This window comes from Euprymna scolopes, chromosome 46 (assembly GCF_053919585.1).
Source record: "Euprymna scolopes isolate OS-2025 chromosome 46, ASM5391958v1, whole genome shotgun sequence".
NCBI lineage: Eukaryota > Metazoa > Mollusca > Cephalopoda > Sepiida > Sepiolidae > Euprymna > Euprymna scolopes.
The window spans coordinates 103,944,312-103,965,576 of record NC_136527.1 but is presented as its reverse complement, the minus strand read 5'-3'; the positions used below and the strand labels follow the sequence as shown (position 1 = coordinate 103,965,576).

Here is a 21,265-nt window from a genome sequence, read left to right as displayed (position 1 = left end):
ACGATTCACTTTCTAAACTAATTAACTGAGCATTAATTTTCGCACACAGCTACTAGGCCTAAGAGTAGGTAATGAAAATTATATTTAGTTTAGTTTTATGCAAAGAGCCTTAGAAGCCCCTCCTAAAAATTCTCTGGTTAGTTTGCCTCTTAGATTAACTGATGCCAGCACAAAACTTTGCTTACATAATTCATAATTATTAAATACCCACAGACACTAGTTTCATCTTTTAGAAACCATCAGTGCAGGGTGTCACGATTAACACAGGTCGATAGATTCGAACCCGGCAACGAAGCCATCTGACTCCATTATAGCAAGGACCAAATTCATTTGGTCACTTAACTGTGAGAAATATCGTTGAAAATTAAACATTTATTTTTAAATGTTTTAACGTCTGTCAGAGTGATCTAATCATTATATGATCTAATCTGAGGTTCTTGTTTTCCAGAGGTTAAGTGTATGTGTGTGTATATATATATATATACACACACACACACTGAGGTTATCGTTTTCCAGAGGTAAGGTAACCAATGAAGTTTAAGGTTAATACAAGAGTGCTCAAAAGCAGAGCAGAGTATACTTGTTTTTACATAAGGATTAATGTTGCTACACAGTCATGAGCATGTTTTGGTCAGCTAGTTACCAATAACTAGAGACCTGCAAACTTTGCATTCGTATAAGCTGTATCGCCCGAAAAGGTCTAGTTACTGGTAACAAAGATTTTTTATATATATATATATATATATATATATATATATATATATATATATATATATATAAAAAATCTTTGTTACCAGTAACTAGACCTTATTACAAATTTCGGAAGCTATGAAAACCACCCAGACTTGTGGAATGACGTACCCACCCCATCAGTAATCAGATCTCAGACTTCTAATCATGATTCCGACCAGGCGGCAGGACGGACTGCATAGTGAAAGATTGGTGGGTGGCTTAGTCTATTTTTAGGACGGAAAACAAGCAATAGCAACAAACGAGAAGTGCAATAGACATGTAGCAAAACAGGTTCAGTCTTTTTGAATTTCAATCTGTTTAGATTTAGTCTTTCTCTACACTACCAGTTTCATGGCAGGTGCTTGAATGAGCTCTAACCCCCCCCCCCCAAATGTCAACTCTTCTAACTACAACCATTGTAATTAATTTACCTAAAACAAAGCTTCCATGAACAAAGTTTCTTTCATAGAACAACCCATCTGTGAACCAATATCACAAGGCTGCTTCCCAGCTGACTACAACTCATTTTCAAGTCCAGTGTTAACTAATTCTTGTTGAATATTCCTCCTAAATCAAATTTTGCCCAATTTCAACCATTGTCACAAATCCTCAAGGTGGTACCTTAATATCCATCCAACAAGGACAGGACAAAAAAAAAAAAAAAAGTCTAACCAAATAGGTCCCACACTATCGACCAAACTGATCCCAGCCCCATTCCTGAAATGTTGCATCCTGTACCTATTTTTAATGGAAAGTGCTGACGAACTGGAAGCACTTGTGCCTCTTTGACGTAACTAACCCAACAAGCAGCAAAATCCCACCCCCACACTGTAGCAATCCCAAGATGCTAGAAAGCCTGTTTCTTCCATCAAACTGCTAGACTTTGGAATTTCCTCTCGGTTCCCTGTTCCCCTGAATTTACTGGCATGCAGAAGTTAGAGTGTAATGTTAACTACTCAACTCCCCAAATAGTGTCCCTGTTGCTTTGGTCTTAAATAGTAATCTCTTACATCCAAATGGCAATGTTTTGTTTGACGTAAAAAAAAAAATTAAAAAAAAGCCGCTCGTGTGTGGTCCCCCTCTGCTGCTGCACGTGAGATGACATCACAAAAAAAAGTGAAGAAATGATGAATGTGAGAAGTGTGAAGGGCCAACGTTGCCTTCACATTTTCGCCAAGTTTCAGAAAAATTTAATGGATGGGGTAAAAGTTATGGGGTAAAAAAGTAATTTTTTGCAATTTTAGGGCATTTGTGACCCCTTTTGAGCTCCTGGAAACGCCTAATCCCCGTGAAAATGGACAAACAATGCAGTTTCACGCCTTAAGACATGTATATTTGAATTAGCACCATGAAATGCCACTATATAGACAAAGATATCAAGTTTTTTGAGTAATATGAAAAAGACCTCCAAAAAGGCATGTTTTTTTTTTTTTTAGCCCTAAAAGTCCCAGAGGGATGCGAACCAGAATTTTGCCAGGGTCACCCATACTGAATTAATATCAACACTGGCCTCCACATTTTGGCCAAGTTTCAGGTAAATCTAATGGATGGATCAAATGCTAGGAGGCAAAAAAAGTCTTTTTTGGCCATTTTTTTTTTTTTTTTTTACCTCTTAAGACCCGGGGGGGACACAGAGGGAATTTTCACAAAAGTTTTTTTTTACTGTGCACATCTATTTAATGAAATACAGTTTGTGGCAAAATTTCAGGAAAAAATTGGATGGTTATCTGGCAATCACCCCGGAGTAATGGACACAACATAGTTCCCTCTGATAAATCGGGGGGGACCAAAAATATCTGGGACTTAGCAATGACACCAACGAACAAAAAAAAAAAAAAAAAAAAGGGTAAAAAATTCAAATCTATAAATGTTACCAAAGGCAAGATAAGCTGCCTACCTGGATAATTTTAGTGCTTTAACTTATTAAAGCTTTTTATTCAGTTAAAAAGAAAAAAAAAAAAAATCTTGAAGTCGGTAATTTAAACAGACATGGCCAATAAAAACATGCAGTTTTCGGAGTGTCACTTAATGGCTCAAAACATTTTTCTTTACCTTTTTCGTTTTGTTTGCTACACTGCAAAATGCAAAGTTAATGGACTAAATTTCTTCCACTGCTAAAAATATTTTCCAATCACATTTTTGTATGTCCAAGAAAGGTTTTTTTTTTCAGGATGGGGGGGGGGGGTCACTATGTTTTAGGACTATATCTACGATTCTGCTCGACTTTTATAGAAGTCATGCGATTCCATCCTCTCATGTTTGTGTTTTTTGTATAAAAAGGCGAAATTATTCGAAAGCGAAGGCAGCTTTCCAGCCTTTCGTGCCGGTACGTCCAGAAAGCAATCAACTTTGATCAAGGTGGTTGCTTGTTTTTGTTTTACGGCATATCAACCCTTTTCAGGTTATTTAATGGCGAATCCAGTGATTTTGAAGGAAAGTTTGATAGAATATTTGTTTTTTTTTTTTCCAAGTCGGTTTCTATTTAACTCATAGTTGGGACCCTAACAGGTACTATCACTCCGGGTCAGAGTGGACCTGGGAGCAATAGCAATTAAAGGGTGGCTCCACACTCCCCAAAGCCCGCAAGCCGAGGCCTCACCATCGGATATAGTTTAAGGTCATATCCAGGACCTTGATCAATGTGGGTGATTATCAATGTTTCGGTTGATGTAACCTCCAACCTTCTTTAGGCATATTTCTGTTGAAATACGGAATTTGGATAGAATTTCTAGTGGATCCCTTTGTTTACGTCATGGGGGTAGAGCATGCTCTCGTTCCATCAGCCATGACTTGATAGAATTCGCAATTGTATTTTTTTTTCAGTCGCCCACACTGAGGATTGAATTGAAATTCCGTCCAAATTTCAGAGTTCGACAGAAACTTTCCAGTTTGACAAGATACACCCGAAGAAAACCGGAGGTTACAGTGACCGAAACGTGGCGAAAATAACACTCGAGATGAGAACAGTAGTCCGATGAATAATCCAAATAATACGAATAACCAATCCTCATCTCAAAAATTCAGAAACGTCAAATCTATTTTTAATTCTCTAAAAGGGACATAAAAATGACGCAAAACTGTTCTGTTAGAATTTTAATTATTCCGTATATTCTTGTTCGTAAATAAAACCTATTCCAGTGCCAAGTCTGTTGCCAAGGTCGCAGGAAAGATGGTGGGATCCTTCTACCGCTCCAGAAGATATCTCACTACTGATGCAATTCTCTATCTATATAAAAGCCAAGTACGTCCAAGGATGGAATACTGTTGCCATATCTGGGCAGGAGCTGCCAAAAACAGCCTATCATGCCTTGACAGAGTACAAAATAGACTTCGTGGCTTAGTGAGGGATGCCCTTTTCTCTACCCTGCAACCTCTCTCCCACAGAAGAGACGTTGCGAGCCTATCCTTGTTTTATCGTTATTTTCATGGCAGGTGCTCGTCTGAACTCCAATCCCTGGTCCCCCCCCCTCGCCAAACTTTCACGAAAAACACCCGTCTAGCTGAATCCACTGTGAAAAATTTCCCCCACTCTATATCTGTGCCTAAATCAAAACGCGGATTTCATGAGCAAAGCTTCTTTCTTAGAACTGCACGCCTTTGGAACTCTGTTCCGTCTGCCTGCTTCCCTCCGGACTACAACTTGGATGTCTTCAAGTCTAATGTTAACAAATTCCTAATGAACCGCCCCCCTAATTAAACACTTCATAAAATCTCCTCACTAACGTGATGTACTTGCAATAACCCTTATCCCTGAGTGGCTTCCGGGCCTTGATAAGTGGTGATCACTGTAAAAAAAAAATAAAAAAAAAATAAAAAAAAAAATATTTGTGGCAGACTATTTTTGTTTTTTTTGTATCAATCACCAAGAAAATATTTACAAACATAGCAAAGGAGAATGGCAAGGGGTGGGATGAGGAGTCAGCCAGAGACTTTACTAACAAGCAACACAATAGTCAGTAGTGGTCGTGTGCAGATCCTATTGTGTAACACGTAGCAATAGCATTAGTAGCTGTAGTACCCGGCTACTAATCACAGCCAGGAAATCAGGCAACCAGTTGCTGCTAGTAAAGATGTATCGATTTATTTTGAAACCTAAACAGACCGATTTTGGAAAATCACTATCAGGTAGAAAAACAGAAGAGGCTGTATCAAAGAATCTTGCATACACACACACACACACACACACACACATATATATATATGTATGTATGAGCTAATATATACAAACAATGTTTCTAAGAGTACACATCCCTTATAATGTAGTCCAAATTGTTTCAAAAAAAGCTCAATGAATTTCTTAGTTGTTTTACACAACTAAAGATGAGGATAATAGTCCGCAATAAATAAATTAATACTCATCTCAATAATGAATTGCAATTAAATATATAAGCTCAATGAAGATGGAGTTCTTTCTTCAGAGCATCATTTAAAAAAAAAAAAAAAAAAATTTTTTTTTTTTTTTAAATTATTACTGCATTTTCACCCCAAACAGGGCACATTGTCACTTTGATGTAAGGGGCTACTATCAGGGAGAGAAGCTACTGGGATACTAGGTAGGGAGTTGGGCAGCAAAATGTCGGTTCACGTTACACTTGAACTTCTGCATGTCAGTACAGTTGGGGAAGCAGGGACCCGGAATGGAATTCCAAAGTCTAGTGGTTCTGGAGAAGAAACTACTGGAGTAGAAGGCTCTCTTACATTCAGGGATCTCTACTGTGAAGGGGTGAGATTTAGCTGCTTGTCGGGTTTGTCAAGGGTATTTATGTCGTAGGGACACAAGTGCTTGCAGTTCGTCAGAGCATTCACCATTAAAATACTTGTAGAACAAGCAGAGGGATGCAACATTTCGGTGGGACAGAGGCTGAAGCTTAGATGACAGTTCAGGACCTATCAGGTTGGAGACTCTTTTGAACCTTGTCTAGGAGCGAAAGACTAGTAGCAGATGCACCATCCCAAATATGACAATACCCCATACATGGGCGAATGGTGGCCTTATAGAGGTACAGGATACTTTCGGGCGTTAGTAGCTTTCTAGCACGGTAGAGAGCCTACCTTCCTTGTAGCGGTCCTGGCAATGCTCTCAACGTAATTTTTCCAACTCCTGTTTCCTGTGAACGTTAGGCCCAAGGAGTTTAAAAGTACTTTCAGATGATGAATCTTTGGCCATTGCTATTGGTGGTAGAGAAGGTTTCTTGTAATTATTGAAGGAAACGAGTTTAGTCTTGGCAGCATGGAATGCGCACTTGAGTTTCATTCCAATAACAAAAATCTGTCTACAATTTTGTATTGTTCTCTCGATGTTAATCCAATGAAACTTTAGTCCTTATAAGATAATAGCAGAACTGTAATTATATAAAGTGCAACCCTGATATAAGAGACCACACAAAGACATAAGCTCATATCCGGGGTACACGGCAGTAACACAGTAGCTCTCTTATATCAGGGGTTCTTATATTCGGGCCTCTTATATCCGGGTTACACTGTGTGTGTGTGTGTGTGTGTGTGTGTGGTGTTTTGTTTCCCTCTCAGCTCCGTTTAACCCTGCATCATTGGGGACACTAACTTCTATAGTTGCTTGTTTCTCCTTGTTCCATATGCCTTTCAGGTTTAATAGCATTGATAAGCTTGCTGGAAAAATAGTCCGATCCTTCTACTGCACCAGTAGATATCTCACTCCTGATGCAATTCTCTACCTATATAAAAACCAGGTTCGGCCAACGATGGAATACTGTTGCCACATCTGGGCAGAATAAGCTGCTAGAAGCAGCTTATCCTGCCTTGACAGAGTTTAAAAGACTTTATAGTTTAATGGTGGATGCCCTTTTCTCTTCCCTGCAACACATTTCCCACAGAAGAGACGTTGCGAGCCTGTCTCTGCTTTATCGTTATTTTCATGGCAAGTGCTCAGCTGAGCTTCAATCTATGGTCCCCCGCCCCCTCACTAAACTTTCACAAAAAACATTCGTTCAGCCAAAACCACTATCAATAATTTCCCACACTATCTGTACCTAAACCTGAATGCAGATTCCATGAACAAAGTTTCTTTCTTAGAACTGCACGCCTGTGGAACTCTTGTTTGCCTGCTTTCCACCTGACTACAGTGTCTTCAAGTCCAATATAAACAAGTTCTTGAACCGTCCCCCTAAGTAATCCAATTTACAAAATTCCCACTACTTATGTTTACAACGCTATAATCACATTGACTGATGTATACCCATTAACCCTTATCCTCGAGTGGTCTCCAAGCCTTGATAAGTGGTGATTCTAGTGTAAAAAAAATAAATTTTCTAGTTACATAGCTGAAAGAATTACATAGTCATAATGGTTGGTACATGTTCCCAGGTCTTGTTGCACTCAATATCCAATATTATACAGATTAACCAGTGCCTCTGTGCGTGCATGCGCGTTTTCTAAAAGCTGAGAACTTGTTGATTTTAGTTTGATAGATTGAATGTCTTATTTAGATAAGCTTTCAAAAGCAATGACTGTTGTAAAGCTCTGGCCACAGGTTGTGACACGTCTAAACATTACGGTTGTACATGCGTTTAATAGAAACAAAGAAAATATCTTTTTATGTATTTGTTAGAATACCCGTCCTAGGACGGGTATTCTAACAAATACATAAGATATAGTTAAACAATACATATAGAATCAAAGTTAAAAATTTTTTTTATTTTGCCCCTTCCTCGATTCCTCTAAATGGCAACGTTTACAAAAAAAAAATTTCCGTACATTACTCACCCTGTGGTCTAAAATATATATTCCATTATTCTTAATTAGCCTGGGTGCCAGAGTGTTTTGAGGGGTGTTGACAAAAAAAAAAAAAAAAAAAAAAAAAGTGCTAGTAGGCAGGTTTGAACCCATACCGCAAAGAAAAAAAATGACGTCTTTGCTATTGCGTCCAGAAGTGGCAAAGGTTTAAATTAAGGCTAGTCAATCGAAAAAGGGGATGACTTGAAAATATCTGCAAAAAAAAAGCGACCCCCCCCCTTGATATATAGAGGCTCCTTTTCGAAGGATATATAATCATATATTCTGATCCCAAAGTGCCCAATAATGTTTGCTTAAAAGATCGCAAATGTAGTCCTGAGGTCGTGTTCCGGAGGGATACTTGCACTTTAGTTTCTGAATGTATCGGCACGTGGTCGGGGGAATCGTTAACCCACTTACCACATCTATAACGTGGAACTTTGTTTAGGCGGTTCGGTTTCTAACAACAGTTCATTTGTTTTGCATTTATAGGTGTCACATTCCAGCCTTGCAAGGTATGATAAACCAGTTTCTATTATTCTAACAGCCGGTTTCTAAAACAATAGAATATCAAGTGACAAAGTCACTATTGAAGAAAAAACAAAGCTTTTTTTTTTTTTTTCAGACAGAATTTTTTTATATTTCTAAACAGTGTTTAGTGCAACATGATCACCAGTGCAGAAAGTGCTAATTACTAGCGTTGTGACAACAGATTATTCTTTTCACTCTCGGGTATATATCCGACACAGACATACTTAATCAACCAAGAACCATATCCATCTGTATAAAAACAGATATTAATGGATATATACTCAAAAGTAAAAACTTTGAAAAGAATATGCTGTTGTCACAGCCCTACTAATTACTGCTGATCAGGAGATTTGACTCAGTCATCAAAGCCAACCTAGCGATTATAGACTAGTGTTATTTCTCTCGGTCACGTGTGTGTGTGTGTGTGTGTGTGTGTGTGTGTGTGTGTGTGTGTGTATATATATATATTAGATGTGTGTTAGTGTGTATGTATATGTGTGTTGGGGTGGAGAGGGCTCCCGTAAGCCATGGTGAAGGCAACCTTTCTAGGAGAAGCAAATCTGATTTTAAAAAAAAACCATAAAGCGGGAGACCAGTACCCGCATTAAGCTGGTCTGCAGTTTAATTTGTTGCTGGCTATCTTGCTCTTGCTTGTTGTTGGATCTGAACATTTTGAACCGAGAGAGAGACTTAGCTGTCGTACAAAGCTAGGACGATGTAACATCTGTGTATAGATACTCCCTCAGACATTTGTCTATTAAAATGGTCCTGTGGCGATGAAAGTCATTTTTGGGCTCATGGACTTTTAAGTGTCTGAGGGAGTGGCATTCGTCTGACAAGACGTTGCAATCATATATTAGATGCACAAATCTGAGATGGCATGGGCGACAAGATTCAGAAAACGCAATGTGACAGCGATCATCTGGAAAGATGCAGCAATCATATTATGTATGTGTGTACATGTGTGTGTGTGTGTGTACATGTGTGTGTGTGTGTGTACATGTGTATGTGTGTACGTGTGTATGTGTGTACGTGTGTGTACACATGTGTGTGTGTACGTGTGTGTACACATGTGTGTGTACGTGTGTGTACACATGTGTGTGTACACATGTGTGTGTGTACATGTGTGTGTGTACATGTGTGTGTGTACATGTGTGTGTGTACATGTGTGTACATGTGTGTGTGTACATGTGTGTGTGTGTGTGTGTACATGTATATGTGTGTGTGTGTGTGTGTGTGTGTGTGTGTGTGTGTGTGTGTGCATTCAAGCAGTCCTAAATTTAGGTCACAGGATATTTTTTTAGTTTCCTGGTACGACCGTCTTTTACCGATAGATATTTTTAAAATCTAGAACTTTACTTTTTGATGCATTAATTTTATAACCCCCCCCCCTTCCTACTGCAGGTCAGAAAACAAATCCAAATTATATTGGATAAATAAAAGGTACTTCTGCAGAATACAGACTGTACTGAAATATTTAAAACTCATTAATATGGGGAGGTTAGGTGTATTCTTAACTTGAAAGTCTATATATCTATAAAAGCGAAATTGTGTGTGCATGTCCCTACGAAACTCAATTTTCAGTCTACAGACTCGAGATTTGCCAAGGGGTATTGAGATTTGGGAAAATTTTTTTAATCTTTTCGGACAAATTTGGCTGTCAAGGGGTCAAAGTTCAATGAACTGACCATTGAAAACTACCAAACTCCACTGCCAATTTTGGGTCTAAACACTTAAAATTTTAGATGTGGGTTACTTGGATATGGAGCAAACTTTAATTTGATTTCAGCCCAAAACAAATGCTAAAGGGTCAAAGTTAAAAAAAAAAAGAAAAAAAAAATTTGATTACTGCGCTCTATCAAATTCCTCAGCCAATTTTTGGGCGAAAATTTGGCTGCCAAAAGGTCAAAATTGAAAGTTGACCTTTGCAGACTCGACCAAACTACTCTGCCAATTTTGGGTCTAAACACTTGAAATTTTAGATGTAAGTTACTTGGACACAAGTCAAACATATACAGGCGTACATAAAGTTATAAAAGTTATGAATAGTAAATAGGGTTCAAGCAAAGCCGGGCTGAACTGCTAGTTCTATATAAAAAAATAAATAAAAAGGGATGCGCTAGCTTACATTGTCAAAAACAATATATTATGTGACCTAAATTTTCCAAGTCATATGTGACTGCCCAAATACACCAGAACCTTTTAAAGAAAAAAAATCTACTACAGGATTGGAATATAATGGACAGTTGAAAAACCAGCCACACCCTAGACCAGTGTATTACGTTAGAGTTCTGCCAATACAGTCTAGGGCTTCTGCAACTTCTAAATTAAGACAAGAAACAATAATTCAATCTCGAAAATGTTATATGCGCATTTTTACAATTTTTTTTTAAAATATACTAAATTTTACATAAACTTGCTACATTTAAAAAATTAACTTGTCTTTCCATTAGTCGGACCCGGGATACAGCATTAAAAATTAGTAAAGTGCAGTACAGTATATAATACACAAGTATATAATCAAATAAAATTATAAATAACATCGTAACCAGGGGCCGTAAGAAAACCCCCCCAAAACATTGTATTCTGCAAAACCGTATCCCAAGGTTCTACTGCATTAGATTTGCTTTATATATATATATATATATATATATATATATATATATATATATATAAGTAGGTTGTAGTTTGCTTGAAGCATTGAAGAAAATTATAAGGTAAAATTAAAAGCCAAGGACAATGCGAGATTTTTTTTTTATATAGAGTAAAATTAAATGCAAACAAAAGAAATATAAGAAATAAAGTTCTTTTTTTTGTTGTTTGTTTTTTCTTTTTCACACAAATTTTAACTCTAAACAACAGTAATTTTTTTTTTCTGTTGTATTCAATGGTGATATATATATATATCTGTCTTTGAATACAACAGAAAAAAAAAAATGACTGTTGTTTAGAGTTAAAATTTGTGTGAAAAAGAAAAAACAAACAACAAAAAAAAGAACTTTATTTCTTATATTTCTTTTGTTTGCATTTAATTTTACTCTATATAAAAAAAAAATCTCGCATTGTTCTTGGCTTTTAATTTTACCTTATATATATATATATATATATATATATATATATATATACACACACACACTTCTAGGCCTTGTGCGAGCCTTTTCTAGTCTCACAAAAAAACGCGTTCACATTTGAAGCTGTATTACTTGTTGCATACATACGCGCACAAACATACGTGCCCACGTCCATATACTCACATTCACGTACACACATGTACACGTAAGCACGCATGGACAACGTCACTTCCTTTCAATGGAAATACACGCGTGCGCAAAGACTACTGGAAACGAGTATAAAACAAAGAGCAATAAGCGGCTTCTTTCTTTTAGGACCAGCTTTCGACCGCGCGTACCTCACGCCATTTACTATGTGGGACAAAAAACTAACAGACCATATGTACACATTCCCACTCTTTCTCCCTCTACTACTGGTCCCTGAGAACACCTTCGCGTAGCTGACTGCTAACCAACGTCAACCCTCTATCTTTGTCTACACGCCGGACTATCATTCCAATTTTCACTACATTACTCACTTTTCCCCATGCGCGAACAAATAGTGACCCGAACGCGAGATGAACATTTCTTTTTTTCCTTCTATAATACCAATCCCGCAACGAACGATGGTTACACCTGCGCGGACACAAACACGTCATATCTAAAACATTCATTCTTTCAACAGTAAATAAACGACACGTTTATCTTATCCATCAATTGAGTTTTTGTTTCCTTCAATTCCATTCGTTTCATTATTTTCTTGTGGCGAGTTAGGGTATTATTATATCCTGGTCCGCAACAGCCTTGATAAGTGGTGATTACTTTTTAAAAATTTGAATGCTGTTTTTTTTTGTTTTATTGCATAAGACGACTAAATTATTGCATAAAGGTTCCATAGGCCATTGGAACGTGGGGTTCCGCGGGTCATTGGAACGTGGGGTTCCGCGCCAGCAAATAGTTTGAAAAGCACTGTCCTAGACATACGAAGAGTAAATAAAAGTATATTTAAATTCCTATTTACAATGCCTCCCGACGAGACAGAGTTAGACACCAGGGTCGTTTTCTTAACGTGGAGAAAAGGAACAAAAATAAAAATGGTCTCAGTCGTGAAGGATAAGTTATTATGTAATAAATTTTTTGGGTATAGAACATTTAAATCAACCAGAGGTATTTATATATCTATAAAAGTGAACGTGTGTGTGTGTACATTACCCTACGCAATAACTTAATTTTCAGTCTACAGACTCGAAATTTGATAAACAGGGTACTGAGATTTGGAAAAATCTTTGTAATTCGTTTTTTGCCAGAAATTTTGCTGATAAGGAGTCAAAGTTCAACGATTTGACCTTTGAGAACTCTACCAAACTCCTCCACCACTTTTGGGTCTAAACACTTGAAATTTTAGATATAGGTTCTTTGGACATGGATCTAACTTAACTTGATTTGAGCCCAAAACAAATGTTAAGGTCATAATAGGGGTCAAAGTTAAAATATTGACCGCCTCTTTTTTTTGCTCAACATACACCTTCAAATACCTGGGCAACGCCAGGCTGAAATGCTAGTATATATTATAGTTTAAATAAACAAATTTATATAACCTGTTCATTTTTATTTATCCATTCTAAGAATTCAACATCAACCTAACTGCTGCTGCTGTTGAATTCTTGAAAGATATAAGGTTTTAGAAATTACAGTCTTAATAGCAATCAAATTGTCACAAAAAAATGAATAGCACATTTTTATTTTTTGTGCATTCATTCTTTTTGCAAACTTATCCTCATCTTCATTGTATTTGTTGTTTCACTACGTATTGGCCAACTCATCCTCTGGCCTTCAGGTAATTAACTGCAATAGGATAGGAATGCCGAGTCTTGGAACTATATCCCCAGTAATTACTGCCTTCCATAGTTGTCTCACGTTTTGGCTTACTAATCCTCTTGTTTGCTTTGGATAGGATTGAAACTGCTATCTTCAGACAATGCTCACTTAGAACCATAGAGAACGCCTCTACCATTGCGCCAAGGGTTCCACTACAAAGATGAAGATATCAATGCACAAATTATGAAACCTCAGCTCAAAGGATTTCACAAAAAGATTTTCCTAAAAAACGAGTCAGAGACAGTATAACACCCACCTCCACTGTTGACGGTTAAACAGCATTTTATCAGATGCAATTCTTTTCGAATTAATTTCTTTAAAAAGTGGGTGTCCATATTTGGTTACTATGGTTTCTGCATTTAACCATTTATTGTAGTGTGCGCGTGTGTGTGTGTATATATATATATATATATATATATACACATACACACACATACATATTTGTAGTCATTGACATACAGTCCTGTTTCGTTGTATCACAACTCATCAGTGCCGCTAGACTAGCATCTCTCCCAAGCAAAGGATTGAACCTAGAACCGTCGTGTTGACAGTCAGCAGTTCTCCCACTCGACCATGGAAGCGACACCCGTAAATAACTCGTCGGAATGTCTATTTAAATAGACACCCGTCACCACTTTTCTAGTGCTCAAATCGCCTGTTTGTATATATATATATATATATATATTATATATCTATCTGAGTGTAGGTCTATACAAAACGATGATTGTTATATAGGTATGCGTACATGTATGTATACGTACGAATTAAACTTTAATAAGATTTTTCACATCTCCATACCTATCCAAAATAATTCAAGAAAATTTACGCAAGTTAAAATCTAAAATTTTTTTTAATTAATAGTCATATAGAAATGTATATATATTTATTTATATGGAAATAAATATGCAGATCTCCAACTCTCTCTAATTAACTAACTTTATCAAAGATTTTTTTTACTCTTGAAAAGGCCCATACTAATTGAGCAATAGGTCTCCATCTCAACTTTTAATACCATATTTTATATATATATATATATATATATATATATATATACTTCGGAATAGTTTTTATTTAACAATCAGTTGTTATGGAAACGTGAGATTGTAAAGTAATATTCTATAAGTTATCCCATCTAAACAAGAATTGCTCGATATGCAAGATAGAGCAAATAAATTAAATTGTGATTCAATGAATTTCAAAAAACTCTCATTGAAATGAAATGAAGTGGTTTAGTTTCATATCAAAGACTTTTATTATTCTAAGCAAGACAAAGAATGTTTTAGAAAGTTTATCTCCTTAACCTATAGGGTTTCGATGTCTACCATCTCATCAGAGGAGTGAAAATATAAGCAAATAGTTATAAAGGTATGCACCCTATTTGCTAAAGTCAGTGAGACATGGAAAGTCAAAGTGAAAATAATACATTTATCAGAAGTCCTGTAGCAGGAGTATTTGTAGAAAAAAATGATAAATGTATTATTTTCACTTTGACTTTCCATGTCTCACTGACTTTAGCAAATAGGGTGCATACCTTTATAACTATTTGCTAATATTTTCACTCCTCTGATGAGTTGGTAGACATCGAAACCCTATAGGTTAAGGAGATAAACTTTCTAAAACATTCTTTGTCTTGCTTAGAATAATAAAAATTCTTTGATATGAAACTCCACCAATTCATTTCATTTCAATGAGAGTTTTTTGAAATTCATTGAATTACAATTTAATATATACACACACACACACACACACACACACACACACACACACGGTGTCCCAAAAGAAGCTGAATCGATCAAATATAAGATGGAACAAAACAAAGTGAAAAAAAGATGTTAGAACATTTAGAATGACGGTAAGTCATCAGAGGCCGTTAAACCACAGAGGAGCGAATATTTATCATAGAGTGATACTTTTGGTCGAATTCAAATTTCAAATCCGTCAGCTTCTTTTGAGACACCCTGTGTGTGTGTGTGTGCGTGTGTGTGCCTATGGGTATTTGCATTCAAAGCTGGTGACGTTAGCACTGTACCAACGTGACACGCATATAAACTGATTGAAAAAATAAACTAAGATGAATGTACAAAATGTATAACGATTTTTTTCAATTTTGACCCTTTAAAAACTATTTTAATCGACCAAAGACCCATAAAAGAAGGGTCCATAAAAAGTCCAATCATTTGAGGCCCCTAGCGTCGCTTTGACATAGTTTTTAGCTTCGGACGACAATAAGCAGGAGTTTCTTTATCCTCTTGTTTCTGCAAACTTTCTCCATTTTATTTCATGAACATCTTTTCTTCAAATCTTTTCATTTCAAGAAAAAACCCAAACTTTCCAACTGCTTTCCAAGCAACATGTGTGATGAGTTGCTTGGTAGGCTTCCATTATTCATGAAACACGCGTAAGACATACTTCATAAAATATTAACATTTCATGTGAATTAAAGACATCTTGTTTGGAACGATAACTAAGGATTTAAATCCATCATAATACAAGGAGCACTTTGCGTGTGCGCCAGTCAATTCTTTAAGCAAATATTTTAACTTATAAAATTGGAAAATACTGTATTAATACTAAATAGATTTTGACCCCATACAGGTTTTAAATGACTGGTCGTAATTTGAATGCTTACCCCACCACCATAAGGGTTAATCGTTTCGTTATCTATCCATTGTGGGTTTTCGTGTTCTGGCTTCAGACCATTATTTCTAACAAATGGTCTAGACTCAGAAGATCTAGTCAATTTTTTTTTTTTTTTTTTTTTTTTTTTTTTAGGGAAGAAATTTTTTTTCATGGATAAAAAATAAATGATTCAGCTTCTATTCCAATACTCATCTATGATGCATTAGGCTCAGTCTCTAAAGATTTTGGCAGAGGAAAAATTACTGATATTCTTTGAAAAGGGTTCAAAGATTTGAAATCTTGTACCAATAAGTTTGGAGAAACCAAGAACAGATTTACAGTTTTTAGTAAAGATTTCAAATACTGAAACCCGTCTGGATTTTTTTTTTTTTTTTTAATGCTGAAAATGGGGGAGGGGGGGGGGGCGTGCATTACTCTGAGTAAATAAAGTCTGAATCAGCCTCGTTACATTCATCGTTCTCCAGCATTGTCTATCCTAGTTCAGGTATATCCCATCGCCATGTGCTGATGAGCAATTTAAGTTGTGCAGCAACAATCAAACGTCATCTAGCTATACTATGAGGCCCACAAATGGATGATCTCCGACTTTGAGATCAGAATTGGCAATCCATATTGTATAACCTCGCTCAGGATTGATTAAAGTGGCCTGCAATCGTTAGAGACTGTACCGGGCCGAAAAAAAAAAAAGCCGGCTCGACCTGACCCAGGTGATAGCCATCGCGAGTACAAGACGTTTTTTTTTCAGAAAGAAAAAGACTTACCTGCCATACGCCAACAACGGCATTGCAAATCAAGATGGTTAAGATGACAAACGGTTCGACAAACGCAGTAATCTGATCATCGCTTTCCTCAAACCAAGCTAACACCTGAAATTATTCAAAAAACAAAACAAACTTATTAATCTGATATCCAACATAGCAAACATTTGTACATAAGATTCACACTTGTCAACAAAAAAGCCAAAAAAACACTTCAACTAGGGAGATTATGTGCATGCAAGATATATTCAAAGGATGAAAATCTAAGTCATCAGAAAATATAAATTCAAGACAAAATAAAAATTAAATCTGTTTAATAAGGAAAAGATGTGGCCATTAGAGCAAAGTCTTAATACCATGATATTTCGAAGCCCACTTAGTGAGGAGCGTCATATACCCTAATAACATTCTATAAAGATTTATCCAAGTTCTTTAGAATACACTTTTTTTTTTTTACTTTTGTTAGTTTGAAGAGATCAAGGGGCTCCTTCCTGGGGCTAACACTTGATTCTATTATAATTCAAATTCATATCCGAGGGCTCTTGTAAGAATATATACTGTTCCCTTTATGGCTGCTATCTGTATTTCCTTACAGCTTGGTTTTCCAGGGATTGCTTCTAAGTATTTCCGAAGGTTCTTTTTTATTAGGCCGTTGCTCCCGTCACAACTTGTATAATGTTTATTTCTTTCAGAGACCATGTTTTTAGATCATTTTTTAGGTCCTGAAATTTTGTTATCTTTTTCCCCTGTTCTGCTCTATTAAGGCCAAAGTCGTTTGGAACTGTGACATCGATAATGAGTGCAGTTCTTTCGGGCTTGTTCCATATTACTATATCTGGCTGGATGGCCTTGTCTTTTTTATGTATCTGCCCGCCTGTATGTCTGTCGTAGAACACTATCACTTTTCCGTTTGATGTTATCGGTGGTGGTTCATGTTCCCAGATGTTCGACGACCTATCTAGTTGCATCTCTCCACAGATCTTCCAAAGTAAGTATCTACATACTTTGTTTTGGCGAGCAATGTAATGATCAGCGGCTAGAAGGATCTTGCATCCAGACATTAAGTGGCGTGGGCTTTCAACAGCTGAGTGACAGAATCTGCATTGGTCGTTTTTTTTTGTAGACCAGCCTAGTGTGTGTGTATGCATATATATATATACATACATACATACATACATGTGTGTGTGTGTGATGGGACGATTACAATATTTTTCCAATTCTGATACAATTACTGATTCCGATTCTTTATGAATCTCTAAACATTTAACTAAAAGTGTTTTATCCCGATTACTGCAAAAACACATCTTAAATGTGCCTATATTTTCTCAAACGTAAAAACATGCTTGTGAGGGGGGTGATCTACAGATTTTAATCTTACCGGAAGTTTAAAATCAATAAATATTGATTTTTTATTACTATCACTATCTTAAACCAAAATAAAAAAAAAAAAAAAAATTTAAGGAATCGCTTTTGGCATCGGAAAATAGGCTGAAATTTTTTTTTGGATCCTGATACTGATACCCCAGAAAACTCCTATTTTTCCAATTCTGATTCATCATCCCAATACTGATTATATATACTAGCGGGGGGGAACTCAACATTGCCCGGGTGTGGTGAGGTGGGGACGAGGGTAAAGCAAAACAAAATGGAAAATAAATGAACATAATCCTGTTTAAATAAACTTTTTAAAATCAGAAAAAAAAAAAAAAAAAAAAAAAAAGCGAACGTGATGCAAAACAAAGAATAATCGAAAAACAAAAAAAAACGACATAACTGTTAAAACTTAAAAATCGAAAAACAAAACTGCGAACGTGATGGGAAAATAACAAATGAAGAAATGGCATAAATAACCCTGTTTCAATCTTAAAACTAAAAATCAAAAAATAGAATATATCTGATATCTAGGCTCGAACGTGCAATCTTAAGATAATGCTGCCACTATAACGACTGGCCTATGTTCACGCAAGCAAAGTTAGGTCATCTTTTTATATTTAAACTAATTCAAGAAAATGTTTTTTGCGCATACATGTTTGGCTAAATTGCTATGAAGCAACGTTTTTTGCTACCCCTGCCTGTAGAAAAGTGCCCCGTTAGTTAGGGTATTTTTGTTTTTTCAGCGATTTTGTTTTATGCACATGGGATTTTCCATACTCAGAGTTCTCAAGGTAAGCCTTGATGGTAAGACCATGTGTACTTGATTTTGTTTAACTGCGTTGTGTGCCGATGCACCGCAGCTGCTAGTATTCTAATAAAAATAAAAAATTCATTTTATTTCCAGAGTGTGTGTGCGTATTAGTGTCCTAGCAAAGCCACAAGGAAGACAACTGAAGCTGGCCTACAGGACACGCACACCAACTTCGGCATATTTTATTGGTTTGAAAATATAGGTTCTTTTACCAAGTGTCATAAAATTTTAACCATAGAATAGTCTTATATAATCTTCAAAAAGTCTGCAAATTTTCATGTAGCTTCATCCCAGAGAACCAAAGATAGGAGCATTTCAATGTTCAATTTGGCTATGATATACACACATCACATCTTTTGGAACTTATAGAAGTTTTTTTTTGGCACTTTTTTTTTTATAGCCATAAAATGTCATTTGTTTTCCTAGTTTTGCATATGAATTACAAAATATATTTTCACAAAACCTCTGGCCTTGATAGAAGGGAGACTAAAACTTGCTATGGTTTCAAATGATCTGAAATAACAGTAAAGGGAGACTTGATTCCAAATATTTCATGTTTATTTAGTTTTCATACATCAAGTAAATTTCAATTTGTAAAGATTATTTGATACTTGAGATATAATCGTGCCCTACTTCCAAAAGAGGGGAGATATAACATGAGAAATATTTGGAATCAAGTCTCCCCTTGCTGCTATTTCATATCATTTGAAACCATACTAACAAGTTTTTGTCTTTCCTCTTTCAAGGCCAGAGGTTTTATAGAAACCCATCCACAGTAGAACCCCGGAATACGGCATTAAAAATTAAAATACAGTACGTAAGGCGAGGCAAATAGCATAACCAGGGGCCGGAAAAACATTGTATTCCACATTGTATCCTAGGGCCACCATATCCCGGGGTTTTACTGTATGCGTGTGTGTGACTGTGTGCATGCGTGAGTGACTGTGCGTGTGTACGTGACTGTGACTGTGTGTGCGTGAATGTGCGATTTAAAAAAATGACACTGAACACAAAATCTCGAGTTGAAAAACAAAAACCAACCCTGGACTTCCGAGGTGTTTCTACCTCAGTTTTGATGAATCAGGCTTTACAAAAGACGAAGGAAGAGCAAGAGAGGTTATATTCAAGATTGTCGAAGAAATGATACGCGACAAGAGTACTTGAACGGCAATCGTAGTATGTAAGAGACAAAAGACCTGCTGTTGCAAATGCTGGGAGCAAACCAGTCTACGCAGATGGTTAAATACTCAAGATTAGCAACACATACAATACACACTAGTTTCTGCATGTATACAAAATATTTATTGAAAAAATATTAAGTAAAATTAAAGTTGAACCCTGTTTGGCAAATTGAGAAAATAGTTAACATAAATGCATCATTTTAAACTTTCTGTAGAATACTCTTCTGGCATTATGACAGCCTGCAGACTTTCTTTTTACATAGGCATCACCACTTATCAAAGCCAAGAGGCCACTCAAGGATAAGGGTTAAAGAGTGTACAGTAGAAATTGGACAATATAGTAATCATTAGTAATGGAAAATTGGTAAATTTGTTAACTTTATGGAACGGCTCATCAAAAGCTTGTTTACGTTAGACTTGAACACAACCATATTGTAGTCAGCTGGAAAGCAGTAAAACGGAAAACAATTCCACAGGCGTGCAGTTCTAAAAAGCTTTGCTCATGGAATCTACGTTTAGGTTTAGGCACAGATAAAGAGTGGGGAGAATTAGTGATAGTGTTTTCTGCTAAACGGGTGTTTCTTGTAAAAGTTTCGCGAGGGGGGGGGCATAGATTGGAGCTCAGTCAAGCACTTGTCATGAAAATAACGATAAAGCAAAGACAAACTCGCAACATCTGTGAGAAAGAGGTTGCAAGGAAGAGAAAAGGACATCCCCTACGAGGCTACAAAGTCTATTTTGAACTATCAAAGCAGGACGAGTCCTTTCTAGCAGCTCCTGCCCAAAATGTGGCAACAGTATTCCATCCTAGGACGTATCTGGCTCTTATATAGAGATAGAGAATTGCATCAGCAGTGAGATATCTACTGGATCGATGGAAGGATCCAGTCACATGCCAATCTTTCTATGCATAAGGGAAATTACCCCGGTTCTCATATATATATATATATATATATATATATATATATATATATATATATTAGTGCCAGTAATGTCTACATGTCTGTGGAGCGCTAGTCAGTTATACCCGTATTCCTACCTTTGTACCTGTGACGTTAATACACTTCATTCGTTAAACCAACCTCGACTTGATTTTTTTTTTTTTTTACTATTGTGTTACGACAATAAGTATCTAAATTCACGTTCATCTAAAAATTAATTGCTGGTGGTCAGGAGGAAAAACACTAGCACAAAAAGCCTAAGTTGTTTTTTTGACTGGGTTCGATTCCCAACCAGCTGTAATTATCGTTTCCTGCACTGATGATTGCAGGAAACTGTCTCCAGGTACAAGAAAATTATGCTGTTATTTTATTCTTGATCAAGCACTCTGCAGTGGCTTTCTCCCACTAACCTTACATGTAGGAAATAAAATGTAATAAAAATCAATGGTTGTACCATCATTGATCTTGCTCGAGAACAAAAAAGCAAAGCGAATATATTGCAAACAGGACATGGTATATATTACACACACAAACACACACACAGTTTTTCTAAAGTAAAATTTATTTTGTGTATGCAGCTATTTGTTATTTCGTTTCTGAAGTTTAGTAAATTTTGGAG

General features: G+C 36.4%; 1 protein-coding gene across 2 annotated transcripts in view; it reads right to left on the bottom strand.

Annotated features, from left to right (window-relative positions):
* Positions 1-21,265, bottom strand: part of LOC145270752 (sarcoplasmic/endoplasmic reticulum calcium ATPase 1-like) — a 225,956-nt gene that overhangs the window by 128,076 nt on the left and 76,615 nt on the right. For both annotated transcript variants that reach the window (XM_080126351.1, XM_080126352.1), the window contains exon 4: positions 16,343-16,447. In XM_080126351.1, coding sequence (XP_079982477.1) covers positions 16,343-16,447 — 105 coding nt within the window. The remainder of the gene's footprint in view (positions 1-16,342; positions 16,448-21,265) is intronic.